We start from the raw sequence: 22454 nt of genomic DNA, 5'->3' as shown, positions 1-22454 counted from the left end.
CTTATTTTTAACCTGGTAACTTCTTTAGATATATCAGTTTATTTTTAAGGGACTACCCTGAACTATAATCCCACTTTTTATAAATGAAACTTTGTGTAAGTGCACCTAATACTAAAAGATACTACCTATTGCAATTTCTTTTTCTTTAGCAGGTAAGTAGGAGTATTTTGTAAAGTTCTTCACATTTTCTTCGGTCTCCCACTTCATGCCCTATCGAATTCAAACTAGTACAATACTGCCATATTTTGTATCTATATGCATCTATGATTATTAATTTTAATAGCAGTTAGAATTCTTCGAAATCTGGAAAATTCGCTGTAACCAGGAAATTTATAATTTAATAAATCACTGGTAACCAGGAAATTTATAATTTAATAAATCACTGATTATATTTTAACACAATTTTATCAATGAATAAACGTGAAATCAAATTTCGGAATCAGATTTAATTGGTTTCACACGTGCAAAAGAAAAAAAAATTGTAATAGGAATTTTTTTTTACTATTAAGTGCACTTATTAACCATAATTCATAAAAAGAGGAATTATATAATTAGCTTCCCCCCTTCCCCCCAAAAATAAAGTTAGCTATCCACAAAGTCACCAGGTTAAAAAAAAATAATCAGGTTTAAAAAAAAAAATTGAAGACCCATTGAAAACGAAGTTTTAAACATATGAACACCTCTTTGCTGAATATCTTTATAAGCCTCTCCTGTCCTCGATAATGTAGCACTGACAAAGTTACCGAAATATTGGATGTTATTTCGTTAGGACTTGAGAAAGGTTAGTATTAACTTTATTGATAACATGAACAGTTTCTAATTGTACACGATTTTCTTTTTATAATTCTGCAGCTCTTATCTAGTCCTACAATTAAAAAACCACGAATTTTTAGAGAGAAGCTTCAACCATTAATTAACAAAAAAAGAAAAAAAAAAGTCATGAACACGTCAAAAGGGATTTCTTCATATTTCGAAATTTTCAATAGCCTGTTTTTTTCTGTTTCTTTACAAAAGATTACAGGTTTCATGAGAATGACTACAGTAATGCAAAATTCGACAGCTAAAAGAAAATCATTGTGGATTCGCCATTAAAACAAATGAAAGAACGAAACATTTATTTTAAAATTTAAACTCTAATAATGCAGTATTTACAGCGTGCTATGAAATGCAACGGTCAATATGACTGATGGGTTTTTAATGCGGCTACTGTGTAACTTAATAATTGTGGAGTCGATTTACTCGATGATAATGTATCAAAGATATTACACGTAATATGTGTGTCCCTGTTAGGAGTATTGCGTCACTATTATGACAATCAACCGACAATAGAAAAGTCTGCTACTTAACCCTAGCAATACCAAGAAGCGGGAGGAGGCCCATAAATTTTTTTCTTTCTTTTTTGTTTTAACATTTTGTAACATTTCTAATTCGATAAAAAGAATTGATATTTTCAGACTTGACCCCATTCATTATAAAATGTACTTGCATAGTTTTTAGTGTTTTGTTTTACTATTTATAAATACACAAAATATTGTGGGCCTCAGAGGTCCCCTCGTTGGTAGTATTAAGGGGCTGTTCACTGGATATGTTAAATGTTACATTCGCGTGTTCTGGCTATTTATTTTATTTTCCTTTGAAATAATTTTGGTATTACATCATGCAGGGGCATTCTGCATTGAAATTATGATGATGCAGTGTCGCCAACTACACATCATAAATATTTAGTATTATATTTTTTTGATTATTTCCTTGGTAGCTAAGTATTTTATTTTCGATTAAATTATTCTTTCAAACCTGTTAAAATATATATAAAGAGAGAAGAATCAAGTTTCAACAGTGATGGAAAAGTACTATGCTGCTGTAACTCTGGTGTTATCAAGTATTGTTAATCGTAGAATTTACAAGCAGCAGCCTGCAGCACTGACTGAAGACGCATATTTGATAGGAAATTGTCAGTTTCTTATTCTGTGTCTATATGTGGGAACCTGCAGCAGCGTTGGAACAATGACAAATCGTGCTCTTCTCAATTGAGAAAGAACTTCAAGAACTTTTAAATGAATCTGACATAGAAAGTAGTGAGCTCGAAATTAACAAAGAGGAAATAAACCTGTCAGGTTTTGAGCAGAGGATAGTGATTTGAACATTTTATCTGATAATGCAAATGGAAGAAATGGAAACAGTGGTACGTTTGTTGCAGTGAATACCTTGTAATATTCGTGATGCTGTAGTGGCATTAGTTGTAACACTGACAGATAAGTGGTAGCTCGTTTGCTTACGTTTTATGATGTGTATTCTACAGGTTCAATAACCTGACGTTGTGCTAATAGAAAAATTGTAATTTTATGTTGGGTTGCCAACACTGCTCTTCTCGTGACATTCCCTACAGTGCCCAGTGAAGGTCCCTCACACTCTCTATCTTTTCGCGGAAACAAAGTTTAAAAGAATTTCTCATTCCAAGGATAACCGGGATGGAAAATATAAAAGGTTAACTCTGAATTCATTGGAATACTGAAATATGTCTCACTCTTCTTCATTACACCCCTACTATACCGTACCACCAACGCAATGTTATTAGAAGTTGACTTTACACACATACTACACTGCTATGATGCTATTGATCTCTATCATAGTTTTTCAATAGAAATAAATAAAATGTTATAGTTACTGACATCAATAAAAAACTGTAATTTAAACAATTACACACACATAGCTGGCAACACTGTACTTAGAAACCTAGTAATAATAGAGAATAAAAATATATGATGTCTTATACATTCCAAGTTGATATAAGACAACATGAATTAGCTTCCGTGAAAAATAATGACCTGTAAGTTGTGAGCTTCAGAGCCCCCGTCCCTCCCCTCCCCATTAGTGTTTCACGTAACGCGAAAATACCTTGGCGTTCCTAGGGTTAATGGTGTATATCAGCGTGTCTACTATTTCAGACAAATAAAATTTCAACTTTTCCAGATTTTCCAGACTATATTTTAGTGAGGTTAAGTAACCGCTATTCTCTAAACACTTGTAATTTTATATCCGTTCTCTTAGTTGCGACAGCTTGTTATATAAATATGAACAACGCTAAAATAAGTATCTATTTATTCCTGGGAAGAACAATATTGTTTAATACAATGTATTTTCTGATGGTCTCCAATCTTCCCTGATTGCCATCCCTCTCCGTTCCTTGTTTCAATACTATAATATATATATATATATATACTGTATATACATGGTGTATCTTTAATGATGGGTCAAACTTCAAAGGATGATGGAGAATAACAAAAGAACTTATTTAAGATAAGAAGTTATCCGAAAATCACTCAGTTCTGAGCTATAGCCCGCCGAAAATGTACCACAATAGAACAAAAATGAATAGAACTAGAGAACGAATTGTCGGAGAAAGGTCAAGTCAAAGAAAATAGTGCATTATTTGACTTGGAGATTCGATTCAGGTACAACTCGATGAGGAACAGTGGAGGCGCAAGAGGTCTCATATCACATCTCTGGTTGGGATCGGAAACATTGGGTGAAACTTACCGGGAAGATGGAAAAGGACACAGAAAGCAATTCGAGAGACGGATTCCTATTTCGGAAATACAACATCCCGAGCTATAGCAACTGCGATTGACTAATACAAACGAGCGAGAACAAGAGAACGAATTATCGGAGAAATGTTGGATCAAAGGAAATAGTGCATTATTGGACATGGACAATCGATTCATGTACAAATCGATGAGGAAGTGGCGGTGCAAGAGAAGAATCACAGAAATGTACTGTATTTCTATTGGAGCGTTCGGAAAAGGGCCAGGGAGAATTGATAGTGATTCAAGAGGCCATAACAAAACAGGAGGCGACTTGCTGGCGTCATGAAAGCGGTATATATTGTGGCAATTGACAGGGGTGTGCAAAATGTGGGATATCAAAACCCGGACATCGCCGAAGATTGAGAGCGATCCTAGGAAGCAGGATTCTTGGAGCAAGAAATACGTATGGCATAAACGACAACGGAGTGATGTAGGAGGTCGGGTGCAACAATCGTACAGTGCGTGTATGGTAATGGAGGACGACATATACTAAGACTAGACAAGACTGAAAATTACACTGGTAGGAAGAGCAAATGTACTTACATTCACAGCAGATGCTCAAAATGGCGTCCTCTGATTTCGATACAGATATGGCATCGCCGTAATAAGTTTTGTCTCATCCTCTCGAAGATGCCTAGTTTCGTGCTAATATCACAGCCAGCGAGGATTCATGCAAGGAGGATTTCTTTGTTCTGAACAGGTGTGTCGTAGGCGAGAGATTTTACATAATCCCACAAGAAGAAATCAATTGAGTTCAGATCAGGGAATCGTGCCGGCCAAGAAATAGGACCTCTCCTTTCGATCCACCTATGCGGAAAGGAATAGTCAAGGCACTGACGAGCAGCTTCTCCAAAAAGAGCTGGGAGCCCGTCATGCTGAACCCACATACGTTGACGAACATCAAAAGGTACATCTAATATTTCAGGGAGTGTTTCTTGCATGAACAATGCGTACACTGGTGCAGTTAAGCGAGGCGGTAAGAGATATGGTCCTATAAGCTTGTCACCGACGATGTCTGCCCAGATATTTACCCCAAATCTCTGTTGATGTCCATGCACAATGGTACCAAGGGGATTTACGTCGGTCCACACATGACTATTCCGGCTACTGAATACACCCTCTCTCGTAAAACAGGCTTCTTCTGTGAAGAGTACCGCAGCATGAAACTGTGAGTCGTACAAACAGCACTGCACTAGCAATTTACTAAACACCACACGGGGTGCGAAGTCTGTAGGATGCAGGTCTTGAACGTTCTGTGGATGATAGGGGTGTGATTGTTGTACACGGAATACTCTCCAAACAGTACTGTGATCAACACCCACTTCATGTGCTAAAGTTCTAGTGCTTATTGAAAGTTATTCTGTAACACGATCAAGAACCTCTTCTTCAAGGTCTGGAGTCCTGGTTCTTCGTCTCCTTTCGCAGTCATGACGCAATGGGTAAACGACGAAATAGCCTCGGAAACATGGAGCACTTTGGATGTCGCCTGTCTGGATACCTATTGTGATACAACCTTGCAGCTGCACGACTGTTTCTATTAGCTAGCCCATACACAAACACCATATCTTCAAGTTCTTCAAACGTGAACTCCATTTCACTCTCGCACTAATCCCTCTACCGACCAAGAGCACAGACAACGCACAGGTGCAGATACTGAGGGACTACCAACGGAATAGAAACAAGTCTTCTTCAGTTTAGTGAATGAAACACTTCATCTGCCAAACGATGATGTCCATGTCCTCCGAGTATTGTAATACAGCGGGCGTACAGCTACAGAGATTCTCGTTGTTTCCTCTGTTGGTGTGAAGCAAACAAAAACGTAGGTAACGCATGATATTCAAACTAGAACAGGTATCGAATGACGCTTTTAATAAGACGAAACGTGTTTTGTTGTGGGTTACTTCCAAGAAACGATTTATACAAGATTGGGTGTGGAACATTGTACTTTGCCACAGCGTCGCGAAAGAGGAATAAAACGCAACTTGTGGCTATTGAAAGTCAGAGATGTTATTTACAATAAATGGTGGAATACGGAACTAGGAGAAACCCGGAGACATCAGTACAACGATGTCGTCGAACACAAAACCTTACATGATTTTGAGATCGACTCCAGGACTCCTGCATTCAGATCTGAGTGCTTTACCACGCAACCACAATGCATCAAGAATGATACTAAAAGGCAATGTTTGCATATCAAAATGTTCGAGCTGTAGGGCACAGGAGCTCTCTTGTGGCTAGTGGTCGCCAAGTCTAGTAGACCACTGATGGTGATGATGATAACTCACCTCCATTTGTACTATCGGTAGCTAGTGCAACCTACTTCGATACTAGCGCAGCCATGTCTTTTCCACACAAATACCACTGTGTACACCCTGTATTTATATTGTTCGCTCCTGATATTTCAAACGGTTTTCGTACGAGAATTACAACTCAGTTTCCATGTCGGATATTTGCCTCCGATACGAAGAGTATGTCCATTTCCTGTGAACATACCCTTACGCCGCCAATGTTCCTCATCGATTTGTATATGAATCGAATCTCCAGGTCCAATAATGCACTATTTCTTTTGACCCAACATTTCTCCGACAATTCGTTCTCTCGTTCTCGCTCGTTTGTATTAGTCAATCGCAGTTGCTATAGCTCGGGATGTTGTATTTCCGAAATAGGAATCCGTCTCTCGAATTGCTTTCTGTGTCCTTTTCCATCTTCCCGGTAAGTTTCACCCAATGTTTCCGATCCCAACCAGAGATGTGATATGAGACCTCTTGCGCCTCCACTGTTCCTCATCGAGTTGTACCTGAATCGAATCTCCAAGTCAAATAATGCACTATTTCCTTTGACTTGACCTTTCTCCGACAATTCGTTCTCTAGATCTATTCATTTTTGTTCTATTTTGGTACATTTTCGGCGGGCTATAGCTCAGAACTGAGGGATTTTCGGATAACTTCTTATCTTAAATAAGTTCTTTTGTTATTCTCCAATATCCCTTGAAGTTTGACCCATCATTAAAGATACACCATGTATATATTTTTTCAAATACAAAAAGTGTGAATGACAAAACATACATAATACACAAAAATGTGTATAAAGATTTTACATTTTATATCATGTATTTGTGAGGTACACTCAGTTATGTAAACTGGACCATTCAAGTGATTTACTTCTATTAGATTTTTTTACTGTTCCAGGACAAGAAGTAGGGCTAATACATACACGACAATACACACAGATATAACAAGAATGTCGTTGCGAGATACAAATACTACGAACATTGTGGATTTTTTTTTATTCTAGATTATAAAAGTATTATATATTTAGTATTTCTATGTAGAATATTAAATACCGAATATTTTTATAATCTGAACACTAAAATATAGACGAGATTTCCAATTATGATCACGTTACTGGATATTTCTCTTAAGATTTTTTGTGTACTCATCAACTTCGTTAATTTCTTTTGCTGCCTTTTCAAGATTTTTCATTCTTTTTCTTCAGTTCTTCCAGTTCTGCAGCTGCTCTCTTTCTTTCTTCCTTTCCGTCTCAGTTGTTGTCTGCTTCCTTCTGAGAGCCTCTTTCCATTTGGCATTTGCATTTCTAGTTGCAAGAATTAACTGTTTAGAGATTGGTACACTTCGGTAAAACGTGACAGTCTTGTACTATTCTCTACGAAACTAGACTCTTCGTGTAGATTATCCACAAAAAACTCCTTATTCAATCAGAAAATGCGTTCAATGAAGCGTTTCCGTGTGATAACACTAGAATTTTCTTAACGAACGCTGAAAAGTTGTTGCTGATGTTAGTGTTGTCAAGAATATAGAACCACAAGTGATCTAAACGATTCTTAGTCACATGAAAATTTTTCATCCTTGTGATAATTGAATCTTGAGTACAAATTTCACTGTAAAGTCCTTTTACTTCATCGGTAGCAGGGCCAGACAAATGATGATTCTCTACAAGCATTTTCAATGCTACGATTATTTGTTCCTCCCAAAGTCTCTTGTTTAAAACTGAATCGGAAGAGGCATGCAGCACCATAAATAAGTCTGTATTTCAATGGCAATTTACACAAAATCTTCTTACAAAAATCTGTTGAAATATGCAAACATTCCCTCCTAAAACGACGGATATCGTTCAGATAACTTCCCTGATTTTAGTGCTGTACGTGATGCAAATCTGGCATCAACCTGCTTAGCCGAATACAAATCCTTACTACCAACTTTTAGCAAACTTTCATCAGTTCTTCAGAGCTTGCTGCTTCAATTACAAAGGATATTTTAAAAAATCTAATCATAAGGGACTTCAGACGTTTAAGTATTTCACCATTAAGCAAAGGAAGCATTGGTGAATCTGATTGAAATTTCGTAAGAGAAGATTGTATGCGGTTTGCAGCAACGTTTGGAAGAAAGCTAATTTAGCTCCAAGCAAAGAATCTTTCAGCCATGATTCAACAATTTTAAAGCTGTCACAAGATGGTTCTCGATTACTACCTGAAACCGAATCGACATACTTCAAGTGTGGCAATAATCGCTGAGCTCTATCTATCACGCTTTCTATAAGAATATGACCACTTGCTAGAACAAATGATCTTATTTAAAAGTTACAAGCATACCAAAAATATTCACAGAAATTACCTGTAAAATAATAATAAACATCACAAAAGACAAGCGGAACGCCACACTGAAAATGGAATATGGAGGAAATGGAATAGGAGTTTTAAATCTAACTGATGTAGGTACGCATTATATTATAAATTAGAGTTAACCATACATAGTTAGGCTCTCATTTACAGCTACATTAAAATCAACACTATCAGAACATGTATTATTTAGAACCTTATTGGGGGTCACCGGTTGCAATAGTTTAGCTACAGCCCTGGACATGAAGATCATTTTTGAACGTGGAGATCAGAAACCACGAGCTCCAGTCGCAAGGGCTGCCAACTCGTTTCACAAGTTCTTCAATGTATGATGACTTCTGCTGTAGTGAAAAAGTTGTTTGCCACACACTGTGCAGATAGAATATAAAACAATGAAATAAACGTAACTTTAATAAAAATTTCCAGAATATACAGAAAATTCCTTAACATTTCCAGAAATTATAAAATTCACTGACTTTTCCAGACTTGTAGAAACAATGTATATTTTTCACTTACAGTGAAGAATAAATAAATAACCTATTCTAACAGAAGAAAAACCATCAACTGCATCAAATTGGCAAAGAACGATGAACGATATACTTACTAACGCTATCCAAATCCGTTTTTCTCGAGAACTACGCATGAAAATTTACTCTCTCAAGCATGTCATTTTCTTCAGTTCGACGTCATCTATTAATAGCTGTATGTCTTAGCTTTGGACAATATCACAGTTGAACAAAAATTACAGTTTCAGTGCTACTCGTAATTGAGCTATATCACATACTGGATACAATGAAAAGTTTGACTAATGAATAGTTGTGTCAGTTTCATATTAATAGCTGAAGTAGTTATCATACAGCTAGGTTTAAAAAAGTAGTTTTTCTCAATTTTCAGGAAAATTCCGCATGATACGTTTGTTTAAATCACTGATGTCTATAAATTGGTATATCTCTCATTTTTAGACTTTTTTTTCCAGTTAAATGCTAATGCTACTGTAGAATTTCATAGTATACATATTGACCGTTTTATTTCATAGCTTATTTTAAATCTTATACCAAATATTGATATTGACATTTCAGAAAAATATGAATAGAAAGGAATCCACAGAGATCTCCTACTACGAATTAAATGGCAGAACAGAAAACAACTGACCTAATGGGTCAACTACAACAGCTTCGTCCTCTTCCAGCTTCCGCTTACACCCTCTACTCTCCTCTGGTACATTTTCATCGTCCACAGGTTCATCTTCATCGTCCAGAGGTTCATCCTTAATAATCACTTCTTCAATTTTAATATTATCCATGATTCACTTTCGGCAGCCTCACTTACATGAGTGTACAACACGCCCTGCAAGAGGAAGTTCATGTAAGCATGAAAAAATCTTTTAAAAAATTCTTTAACCATAAGTTTTACCCTACAAATATATCATTACAGCATTTATAATATTTTCCACAGAGCACATACATCACCTTAGAAACTATGTGTATATTAATTTTATCTCATTTCTACAATCCAAGGCGCGTCTAGAATGTAAGCTTCCTTAGGGCGATAAACACAAAGATGACACATAGACCTTGAAATATTTATTGCCACTTTGCAGCACAGGTGACATTCACCACCGAAATTTTGATGCTTGACATATCGTGAGATCAACTTTTGTCCTCTGATGTTGTAACATTCAGCCGTGAGAGTGGAACCATTATGATTTGATTTTCAGCTTCGCATTCCTTTTAGCAGCGAGGCTATATGAAACGTGGACCTACAGCTTAACGTACAATCCGAACTATATGAGCTCCCGCCGGGAATCGAATCTGGATCCCTCACGCCAAAGGCGCATACGCTAACCGCTTAGCCATGAGAAAACTCTGGAAGAAGTCTGACAGCTGTCTGCAAGATTGCTCATCACTATCGAAGTGGTTACCGAACAAAAATGTCTTGAGGTGTAAGAAGACATTAAAATTGCTCGGAGCAAGATCAGGGCTATACGGTGGGTAGTCAAATATGTCCCAGTGGATCAAGTGTAGATCAATTGTCACTCGCCGCATAGTCTGGATCTTGCTTGTAGCGATATTCATGTCTTACATTACACCTTAATAAATTTCTGTCTGGTAAGCATTTTGAAAATGATGAATAATTGCGGACAACAGTCATACATTGGCAGATGACTTTTATGACATCGGAATACAGAAGTTGATCCCACGGTATGAAAAGTCTGAATTCCGGCGATAAATATGTTGAAAGGTAATGTCACCTTGTTATATCTGTGGCAATAAATTTTTAGGCGTCATTGTGTCTTCTTTATGTTTACTACTGTAAGAAAACTTACTTTCTGGACGCGCTTTGCAGGAAGAAGTAGAAATAGTTATAGTAGTAGTAGTAATAGAAGAAGAAAACTTGTGACACAACAGGATAGGTCTGAACTTATTGAGCTTCTTCACATTTGCTACAAAAGATTCAGATTGATTCCAAGCTGAAGCAGATACATTAGAACCGGCTTCCAACTTAAATTTCAGGTGCAACTCTTGGCCGCATACAATCAGTGCAGATTTTTGAAATGAGACATTAAACAACAAAGAAATTTAAGAAATTTTATCAAGTCGTTTCGGAATAGATTCCTACTGAAATATATTTAGATAACACGTAGAAATATGAAACTTGACAAAAATGACGCATAAACTATATTTTAACTATTCCATCTCATTCAATGATGTAAAACATCATAGTTTTTTAATTGTTATAGATGTATTAACATAAATAGGATTTCACTGTTTTGGACCAGTATATAAAAGTGGAAAGTTACAGAGCTAGGGCCATCCATAAGTGAAAAACATAAATTTCAACATGCTTTATTTCGAGTACAGGCAATCGTGGTGTGGCGGTCTATATCGTCGTAAAGTCACATATACGCTTTACAAAATGTATATTTCAGTAATGTGGATGGAATGGGCACAAAAGGATTCCCCACAGGATATATTTCCCAGACATGCTTCCAAACGGAATTCCCACATATGTTCGTATTTAAAGGTGGGTCAACGTAGCAAAAATCAAGACTTAGCAGCAGTGAACACGTTCTGCGTCGGAGATCAATCAAGTGTTAAGAGACTACTAGGTTCCTCGTGTTCGGTCGGATGAACGCGTACCTTTTTTTTTTTTTTTTTTATGCTTTAAAGTCGAAAAAACAAAATCTGAATCACTGTGCAAAAACACATCGCAGCAAGCGACTTTCCAAATACGAGGAACCGTTGACCTGGTGGTCTCTAACACTTCCGACTTCCCGACGACGCATAACATGTTCACTGCTGTCAAGACTTGTTTTTTGTCCACATTGACCGCTTTTAACTACGAGTATATCTGCGAATTATGCCCTATGGAGAATCTGTTTGCACCCACTGCACATTACAGAAGCATACCGTACATTTTTCGATAGTATTTGCTTTACGCTGATATGGGTTGCAAATCCACGATTTCAAATGTACGAGAAAGGTGTACTGAAGTAAGTAAGTTTTCTACGCTTTGAAATACTCATAGCTCTGAAATTACGGTTTTCCAGATACTTCTTTTTCTCTCACTTTGACCCGAGGTGTTACCTCTTATAATTTGTCAGTGATGTTCATTAACACTCTGTGCATACGTATATACCGGGTGGACCATTTATCTTGATACTAGGGTTGGCCACAAATTTTAGGTTCTGACGGAACCGGTTCTTGGAAATCCGGTTTTCAGAACCGGATCTTAGGAACCGGTTCCATCCCTGGATCCCGAAGCCCCCAAAGATCCGTAAAGGAGGTACAAATTTTACCTTCAAAACACTGCAAAGAGGATCGCGCGCTTGTGCCTCCCCGCCCAGACCCGCTTGTACCCCCAGAAAAAAAATTGGTTCACCAGTAGGTATTTAGCCAAATGAGTTTGCCAGTTTAGCCAATAAGTTTGCCAGTTACACAGTTTGTTTAGGCAAATGATACAAGTGGCCGCCGCCTATCTGTCGTTTCCACCATTTCATCTAGCACACTGTTCACAGCCTGCCAGCAGCTTCAGTTTAGCGTAGGGATGGCCACAAAGTTCCGGAACCGGTTCCAGATCTGGATCCGAAAACCCGATTCCAGAACAGGATCTTGGGAACCGGTTGCAGACCTGGATCCGAAGAACCGGTTCCAAACCTGGATCCGAAAAACCAGTTCCGGAACCGGATCTTCTAGAACCTGATCCATTTAGCCGAAATTCGGTTCCGCCAGGAACCAGTTCTGGCCATCCCTACTTGATACACCCTTGTAACCTTTAAACTAATGGGAAAAAACAGGCTGAACATTTGTACTATGCAAATACTAGTAGGGGAATATTCTTTAGCATACTCCTTGATACCTCGAAGTTGACAGAGTTGTTACCCCAACATAAAGGTATGGTTTTTCAAATGGCACTATATCAGGTTACTATGTATTACAAATGTACATGCAGAGCGTAATAAGATAAATGTACCACCCTGTATATTCATTATATATATATATACAAATTAGATAAATTTCTTTCTTTCGAAAAAGATACATTTATTATATTCCTTTACTCTCTTAGAACTGTGGCCGTAAGGCAAAAGCTGATACGGTACATTTAGCCAAAAATCATTCTTAAATGAATTGGTTCCAAATGCTGTTTCCCTAACTTGAAGCCCTGGCTGATATATGTGAATCAAGACAAATGTTTTGAGCTATAGAAAACTAAACTAATGATGGTGTAGCATACTCTCTCTCTCTCTCTCTCTCTCTCTCTCTCTATATATATATATATATATATATATATATATATATATATATATATCAGGGTGTCTCAAAAGTTCCGTGACATAGGATAACTCTTGTTATTATCAGAGCTACAACAAAATGTAAGAGGGAAAACCGTCTCCAAATATGAAAAATGAAATGAAATCTTTGAGTTTTACGTCCCACGATTATGCCGGTTAGGCTAAAGGAGACGGTGATGATGAGTAATGAATGAAATGGTGGAATGAAGAAAGTGGGAGGAAACGGGAAAACCCACGCACACGGTGTTTGTCCACCACAAAGTTTACTTCGCGGGGGCTGGGATCGAACCTGGGATCCCAAGCACCAGAGGTGCACGCTCTACCACTGAGCCACATCGGCCCTTCGTCTCCAAATATGACGTTTTCAGCCTAAAGTGAAGGATTTTTTTTTTTTTTTTTTTTTAAATCGGACGAGCAGTTTGGGCTGTACACTCTTTATGCGCCGAAAGTTAAATGAAAATGAAACGTTGCTATTTACCTGGATCCACAACGTAAGTGAATGAAGTTAGTTACTGTCTGTTATGCTAACGTGTCGATGGCCAGGCTCCATTTCAAGCATGCCCCCATTCACTAACTCTTACAAAAATTGTAAACCTCCCGTCCCGTCCTTCCCTCCCCCAGCCCCAAGTAAATGGCAACGTTACATTTTCATTTAGCATTGTGGAACATAAAGACTGTACATCCCAAACGACTCGTCCGATTTTAAAAATTCCTTCACTTTAGATTGAAAACATTATATTTGGAGACGGTTTCTTCTCTTACATTTTATCGTAACTGTGATAATAACAGGGGACTTTTACGAACGGGTGCATATTTGTCATATAAGCCAAATAACATTTTATTAAATTCAAAAAAATCATCCAAATTTGGAATTAATAATATGTAAGCCCACGGCCGAGTGGCTGCATCGTACAATAAAGCTACGTAGTCCAGTATTTTTAAAGTATTTCTTCCGTGAGTTTTACATATATATGCCCCCATAAAATTTGATAGCACCGAACATTTTGCCCCTTTTCACCACATTTGGTTCAAATACCAATTCCCCCTTATTAGTTTCCGCTCTACATTCCTGTATTTCCCTCGATTACTGCAACATACACATCCTTGGTGTTAATTAATAAGACAGTTTGAAATATTGCCATATTATGATCTATTGACTGTTTAATTAATATGGCATCAACATGCAATATAGTCCAAAATGTAATTTTCATTTTCTAACTAATTAATCACCCTATACTGATATATTTATTGAACTTAGGAAATTTCGTCACCACAAATATTGACATAATTTCGTCACCAAAATATTAGCTTGTAGGAAATTTTGTCATGGTCATTTTTTCACCTTTGTTGAACTAAGTAGAGAATAAGTACACAACCAAAACAGCTAACCTTATCTTAATCAAACTTGGAAAACAATTCAGTTGGTTTCGACTCTGGAAAATCGAAGTTTCGGATACTCGACGCAAGAACAAACAGCAGTAAAAGAACATAATGTCAGCTTCAGTAAATGTTAAATCACACACAAAATGGGCAGCTAACCGATTTATATATCACTATTTACAAATATTTGGCCAAGATCAGAATTTCAGAACAGAAAATAGCAAAACATGTTCATTTTCTACTATTCATAACATTATAGGAAACAACTATCAGTTTTTTTCAAACATTTAGTTTTATAGTGTTATACGTTATGCATAAAGACTGGAACCGTTTCTGCAAAATATGAAACACTCTTCTAATTTTCTTTTCTGATGTTTGACCCACAGCATCCTGACGAAGCACAGTTGAAACTGTTGCTTCAACTTGTTGAATTCCATTAATAAACTTCCAAATAGGTGGTTGGGACATTCCTACCAGATAATGAAACTTCTAGTTCCACGATTCACAAATGTTATTTGTCCTAGAATTGCTGTGCAGGGTGGCTTGGTGAACATTCCAAATGTCTGGGTGATTTAGAGGGGGCACGTAAACGAATATTCTCAGACCGAGCTTTAACACGGCAATACGTGCCAAACACGTAAGTACTATCGAAGTAGTCCATAAGTTCTAGCTCTTGTTCCGAAGACTCTTGTATTCCTGATGCACATCTGCTACGGGAAGAAATGCCAATCCGTTCATTTTCTCGAAAAATAAACGAACATTTTCATTTCTCTTGTGCCGTTCAGTGAATTCAAGCTTTCGGACCTTCCTCAACATTGACTGAGTAGCCTGCATTTCCGCTATCTCGAAATCCATAACCACAGTTACAGGGGTCGGATATTCACTTAATTCACTGCAGTGATGCACCACCGCACGAAACAGTTCTTCATATGAGTTTTGTGTCTTGCTCTGCATTAGGGCGTACACCTAGTAAAGGAAGTCTCACTTCAAGTAATATATACGTACGTGAAACTTTTTTAAAAAAGGAACCATTGAAAAGTTGTCGTCCACCATGCATGTTTCACTTCTCAATAGCTCCGTAAGGCTATATTTAAAGGAAACTTCCAGAAATACTTACACGTTTCTCTTCCTTTATATAAATTTGTTTTCTTCACACATATCCAATACCAATTTGCCAATGTTTACTCAGAGTTGAAATATAATATTCTTTCTTCAATAGCTCCTAAAAATGATCACTCTTTTCACATGACTCAGTTAACGTGGAGGAAGGTCCAAGAGTTTGAGGTCAGAGAACGGTACAACAACGATGTAAATTTTCGACTACTTTGCAGGAAAATTAACGGATTGGATATGTACCCATATTTGTTTGCTATTTTCTGTTCTGAAATTTTGATATTGGCGAAAATTAATACTTGTAAATAATGATATATTCACCATGTTGCCTGTGCTTTTAACATTTGCTGAAGCTGGCACTATTTTCTTCTACTGGCGCTTGCTCCTACGTCGAGTACCTGAAACTTCAATTTTGCAGAGTTCAAATTTTATGGGGGCGAATTGTTTTCCAAGTTTGATTAAAATAACGTAAGCTGTTTTGGTCATTTGCTTTCCCTCTATTTAGTTCGAGGGCGAAAAATAACCGTGACAAAATTTCCTATGTGATAATATTTCTGTGATAGAACTGCCGGAAACCTTTTTTTCTTATCTCAAATACGATATCTAAAATATGTACTTCTTTATTTAATAATCTATCGATTATGCTGCATAGTTTTGCTTCAGTTGAAGATTAAGGAAAGCAACTTCAAAAACTTTTTCGAGTTCATTCTTTGTACTTGTATTATGCTATAAAGAAACCTGTGATGAAATTATCGTGCGGTGACGAAATTACCTATATGGCAATATTTTGGTGACGAAATTACCGCCGCCCATATTTATTACCCTTTTTGTTACTCTTGTGCTGACATTTCATCCAATTCTGTTTATTTCTCCGTACATTTTCAGCTTCAGGGTCGCCGTGTCTAGCTCTTAACCCGTATACAATTGTAATATTGGGATTTGGAAAGCCAAAATTTTTTGGGTTACGTATAATTTCTTACCGTACGTTCTTGTTTTTTTTTTTTTTTTTGGTTCAGGTAAGATTAGGTTAACTTATTACTCCCCCCCCCCCATCCACAAATTTTATCACATCAAACGACATAGTTTTAAAAAGAGCTAGTGTGGTGTCCAAGTGTTTGTTTCACTATCTTCATTTATGCGCCTCCTCCCTGCTGCTCTGCTCCCCTGACTCGGTTATATAACACTCTCACTTTCGCTGAGCACTTACTACAAGTTGCTGTTTCTCACCGTCATCTTTATAACATACGTCCAGACGGTATTTTAGCTCGTAAGGAAGAAGTCCTCGTAAAATAAATCTGAACCTATTAATAAAACTCCTAGCCTATGCAACAATTTCTATAGTATTACGAGTAAATATCGTAATAAAATAATTGCATGTAATAGGATAGCACGTAATAAGGAATTTATTCCGAAGTAGGTTATCCGCCTGATTTTCGACTAAAAGCGTAATAACCAATACAAACATTCGTGCAGTTTTACTATAAGGAGGAGGAGGAGGAACGGGTTAGAAGTATCGCAGGGGTTTGTTGGGTTTTGTTCTCGACAAAAAATGGGCAAATTACAGACTTTTCCAAATTTTTCCGTATATTTTAAAATCTGTGGATCCGTATAGTAAAACTGCATCCGAAAATTTAAAAATTATCAATTTTTTAGGATCGCTTTAAGAGGGTATAACACAGTAGGGTACGGAAGAGTAAGGTACGAATAAGTACGGTAGAGTAGGGCTGGGTTAGCTTAGGATTAGGGATGTTTGGGCCAACTTCGTTAAAGTTAATGAAGTATAATTTCTCGTATTTGCGTGAGAATACCAACTGGAGCGTCTCTGTACACCTGCAATCATGTTCAGAATACAAATGCTCGTTACCTCTCCAGAATCCAACCACGCGGTAACCTTGCGCGAAGTAGTTCCCCCTGCTTGCCATTTAGTTCCATGTTTATAACCGCTTATCTAAAAATTAAACAACTTCCGTTCTCCTTACATTTTATCAAACACGCAAACAGGCAGTTTATCCATTTCTTCCCGGTACATTTTCAAAATTTTGCTAGAAACGGACGACAAACTTTGGAACTTAACCCCCTAATAATTTTCAGGACAATTAGTTCACAAGCACATTATCAATCTGTACCCAATTTGGGCATGCGCCAGGGGAATAATAGGCCAGAACGTCCTAGGTAATGATTTAAGCAGTACAAGTCACAGCTTTAAAATAATAATAAGCTATTCTTTCCTATACCAAGAAACTGGATTATACAGCACACTACGGATTATGGAACAGATGTAAGCTAAGAAGCTGTCAAAGATTTGGTAACGTTATTCTCAGCACAGTTTCCCTATGAACTACTCATTATATCACCCAAAAAAATAATCACCCTGAAATACAAATACATTGAAGTTCACTATTCAAAATATTTTACCAACTATGATACATAATTCACATAACTAACAACGAAAACAAACCATAAACAATCATCACCTACGGTGACTGTGAAAATACAAAATAAAATAAACTGTATCTCTAGTATCTCAGAATTTTGTTGCTTTTGGAACTTTCTTATGCAATACTTGCAAGGTGTTCTTAAAAATTATTTCTCCAGACTAGAGTTATCCAGACTCTATGAGCTATAGAGAAAAATTGATTAAACAATGGATTTATATTTGTTTTCTAATAGTATAAGTGGCTGGAGGAGTATTTCGATGCTATAATTAAATCTTCTTCAGTCAACTTACTCTTCATCTACAATGTCACAAATTTTATCTGGAATTCTTTTGTCAAATTTATTTTAAATTTCTTTACTCTTTGTTTACTTATTACTGTTAATATTATTCCATGAATCTGTGCCAGATTATTTCTATCTTATCCCAGAAACAGTTAAAAATTTAATAATGATTCTTGTAGCTTTCCAATTGTACACAGCTGTTCGACTATATGAAAAAAGTTCAATCCAAGTAGCTGATGAATTTGATGTAATAATTTATACCTATTTGATTTGAATGATTCACTTTCAAACAATTTTATGTGATTGATGGTATCAATTTCTCTATCAGACCAAGAATGATAAGTATTTCTAATGCCCCGCCTTTGCTGATGTCATTACACATCTCAATTACTCATTGGATGTAAACAGTTATTTATTGTTATTATTATAAGTGCTAAAGTACCATTCCATACTTTGGACTTATTTTACAAATTATTGCTTGCCGTCACATTCGAGATGTGCACGCAATGAAATGTTCGTTTTATTGGCAACAGAAACGTAAATTTCTACGCCTTAAAAAGCAAAATTCTTAAGAAGAAAAAGAACATAAATAAAAAATACAATTCAATCGAAAATACAAAAGCATGTTTAAGTCAATGATCTTATTGGTTTAAGTGGAGAATTTAATTTATTCACAACCATCATATTGTCCAAAGAATGCACTTTTAGAAATATCTAATAATATTCCTATTGAAATTCAAATATATAAACTTACTGCTAATTATTTACTTTCAAGAATGGGCAAAAATTCGACTCTATTATTCAAATACTTGGACAAATTAATAATATTAAATACAAAGAAAAACACGTCGTATCAAAACAGACTTCCTTGGATATTTCATGTGTATATTGAATACAACCAATATAAGACAAGTATCTCTAAAGTTCCTTCAATAATTCTATTTATATTTCAATATAAAGTAAATTTAATTAAAATTCCATCAATAATCCCTAACTATATACAATTTCATTCAAAAGAGAAATTACCAAACATACATAAAAAACATATGGAACTATTATGGGGCGTTTACACTTACTCGATTTGTGTTCGATTCAGTTGAATTGATGTCACTTTCAACTTAATCGACCGTGTAAACGGGAATTCAACTTAATCGCTTGTTGATCGAAGGCGACTAATCGACTGGCAACTAAATTGAAAGACGCTCTATTTGGGCGTTTACATTTGATCGATTTAGTCGCACGGCTAAATCGACTCGCTGCATTTGCGACTAAATCGAAGCAACTAGGCCGAATCAGATCGATGGATGTGTTCAACCGAAATTAAATACTGCATGTCGACTCGCTCTCCTCTGGTCGATTCGAAATCGACTGGCAATTTTAAGATGTCCCAACAAAAATAATTGGTACAATTTGCGGTGTTATAGCAGAAGAATTAAGGGACGAAATTAAATAGCAGTGACAAGAAAAAGAAAAGAAAATTGTGTTGGATAAGGGAATTTATATTAAGAAAACAGTATTTAGAAGCATAGTATACGTGTACTTTGAACAAAGAATTTTCAGTAGAGAATCTTTGTGTAAGTTTTGCTGCTTCTAGTCTGTGCGCTTTAAATACCATTCTTGCTTTACTTTCAGTGTGAGCGGTCCCGGGTTCGATTCCCGGTGGGGGCATTCGATTGAAAAACTATAAAAAGCTTTTTAATGCGAACCATCCTAAATGAGGTTTCCTTATTCACACTAGGCAAACGCCGGGGTGGTACCTGACATAGATTCTAGGCCTCTTCCTCCCTTCCTTCCTCAATTCTTTCTCTCTACCCTTTCAGTGTGCTCGCCGAGGGACGTAATCCCTCAAAAACGTGACGCGCTAACATGCCTCTTGATGCTGAAAGCCGAAATCTAAATCCTAAATCTAAATTCTCGGTTTTAGTAGCTAACTAACACAAATAGCTACCGAACACACCAAGGATCTTTCAAAGTAACGTAACGTAAGATCTTTTAAGACTTCAAATTATGTTAATGTTGAATTATATATTGATTATAGTTATCTGAAGCTAGCGCACATAGACATTTGTCTACATGTGAGATCGTAGGTTAGCTTTAGTGCTCTGAAAATACATCTATGTTGACATTGTAGATGTTGCATTTGTGTTTCATGGTTTGTCGTAAGACTCGAACAAGATCTGTCGCTCCCAGCCAGCACTAAGTAAACTTTGTGGTAGACAAACAGCGTGTGCGTGAGTTTTCTTGGGGTTCTCCTGTTTCCTCCCATTTACTTCATTCCACCTTTATCATCCGTTTCATCTCACTGTCTTTCTTAGTCTTGGTGCATAGTGATGCAACGTTAAACTTTTAAAAAATGATCTGTCACCTTCAGTCCAAGATGAGTATTCCAGTTCCACAGCGGTAACCGCAACCATTTATTTATAATTGAGAAATATTGTATTCCTGGCAAACACAGCGGAACCTTCTAAAGGTAGACTTTCTCTCTGTGTGTATGTTTCTTGGACATAGCGAAAAGGAAAAAAACATATATTTTTATTAGCTAGTGGTTAATTAACAAACTTTGGTTAATCTCATTATTCGCTTTATGTGGTTAAGGATGTGAAAAAATAGAGGAAAATAAATAAACCTTTTCAAGCAGGATCGCATCCAGATTTATCAAAATACGAAACTCGAAAGCATACACCTCTTTAATCATACAAGACAAGAACAGCTTCATTACTGTATATCATTCGTTAACTTGATATATTTTCTCGTGTTAGCTTCCTTTATAATCATATGAGGAAGATAGGCTTTGATAATGCAATGTGACAAATACAATACTAAACATGGAGAACAAACAACCTTATAACAAAATACTTTGGCTTGAGTAATATTTACCTGTACCTTGGGCAGAAAGTACTCATACATATGCACTATACTTAGTAGAATGTTAGTTTCCTATTAACAAAAGAAGAATGTTTTTAATATATGTAAGATTATTATGGGATAGTTGTTGCTATGGACATGTTTTATGGTTACTTAGCCAGTGAGTTTGTGTACTTCACAGTTTAAAGAAAAGGATATTTAAGTTATATCAAATAATAAACCAGTTTAACACCATTTATAGACGTTGTCATATTTATTAAAAAGGTGAGATTAATGGTATTTACATATCGAAGCTAATTTTTACATGAGGAAGAAATACTACCACTTCGAATTTTTATTTTAGCAAACGAACCAGGTTTACGACTATCATTTTGATAAGTCGTTGTAAAAATTTGGTTTACCTCACCCGGGACTTTGTAAATTCAGTTCCCGAAGAAGAAGAGTAAGGTTGAATTTACTTTTATATTACAGTTAATGAATAAGAACTTAACCATATTGCGAAGTGGTAAAGTAATCATAAGAAAAATGGACAACGAAACATGGCAGCATGAATCAAATACTAGTGACCAAGGTGAAACTAGTGTAACACCAGGTTTGTCATCGGAAGATATCTTGTTAGCTTTACAGCGACAATTAATGCAGATGTCTACCGAGATAAAGAAGCAAAATGAAGAATTAAAGCAGACCATAGATCAAAAGTCTGACGAAGCTAACAAGCGAAATGAAGAATTAAAGCAGACCATGGAACAGAAGTTCAACGAAGCTAACAAACAAAATGAAGAATTAAAGCAGACCATGGAACAGAAATTCAACGAATCTAACAAGACCATGGAACAGAAGATAGAACTGAAGTTTGACGAAGCTAACAAGCAATATGAAGAATTAAGTAGACGGATAGAACAGAAATCAGATGAAACGAAACAGACAATTGTCCAGGTGGTGAACGACATATCCTCACAGTTCGAGGAAAAGTTAAAAAGGATATCCGATGATTGTCAGGAAAAGCACAATCACCAAAATCAAGAAATCTGTGCTGTAAAAAAAGATTTAGAAGTAATAGAATCTTCCCTTAAGCAGCAAAAGATCCAGGTTAGCAACAACTCTAATAACATACGTGTAAATACACAGTTGTTAGCTACTATTCAGGAAGAGATTAGAACGTTACAGGCTAAAGACAACATTTACCGAAATAACTTGGGTAGTGATCGCTTTGAGTTGCCCCAATCACCTGAGATGAACTCGCCTTCGCCGGGGTCTGATGAAGATATTATACTAGAAGAAAGTTGTCCGAAGAGTACTGATGAGCGAAACATAGATGGTGTCACGACACAGCACGTCACGGATAGGAACTATCACTCAGCAAGAA

General features: G+C 36.5%; 1 protein-coding gene across 8 annotated transcripts in view; it reads right to left on the bottom strand.

Moving 5' to 3' along the window:
* Nucleotides 1–18378, bottom strand: part of LOC145690672 (zinc finger MYM-type protein 1-like) — an 80515-nt gene extending 62137 nt beyond the window's left edge. For 2 of the 8 annotated variants that reach the window (XM_081765807.1, XM_081765798.1), the window contains exons 1-2: nucleotides 17876–17985; nucleotides 9373–9567 (exon numbers count right to left, since the gene is read on the bottom strand). In XM_081765807.1, the coding sequence (XP_081621933.1) occupies nucleotides 9373–9523 (151 nt within the window). In that variant the 5' untranslated portion in view covers nucleotides 9524–9567; nucleotides 17876–17985. Of the gene's footprint in view, nucleotides 1–9372; nucleotides 9568–16327; nucleotides 16546–17875; nucleotides 18105–18233 lie in introns of those variants that run through there. The other 6 variants (XM_081765805.1, XM_081765799.1, XM_081765802.1 and 3 more) reach the window with 6 other exon arrangements.
* Nucleotides 18379–22454: the final 4076 nt, after the last annotated feature.

This window comes from Thermobia domestica, chromosome 7, assembly GCF_964235325.1.
Source record: "Thermobia domestica chromosome 7, izTheDome1.hap1.1, whole genome shotgun sequence".
Classification (NCBI taxonomy): Eukaryota; Metazoa; Arthropoda; class Insecta; order Zygentoma; family Lepismatidae; genus Thermobia; species Thermobia domestica.
Note: the sequence above shows the minus strand (reverse complement) of the source record. Positions and strands in the feature narration are given on the sequence as shown.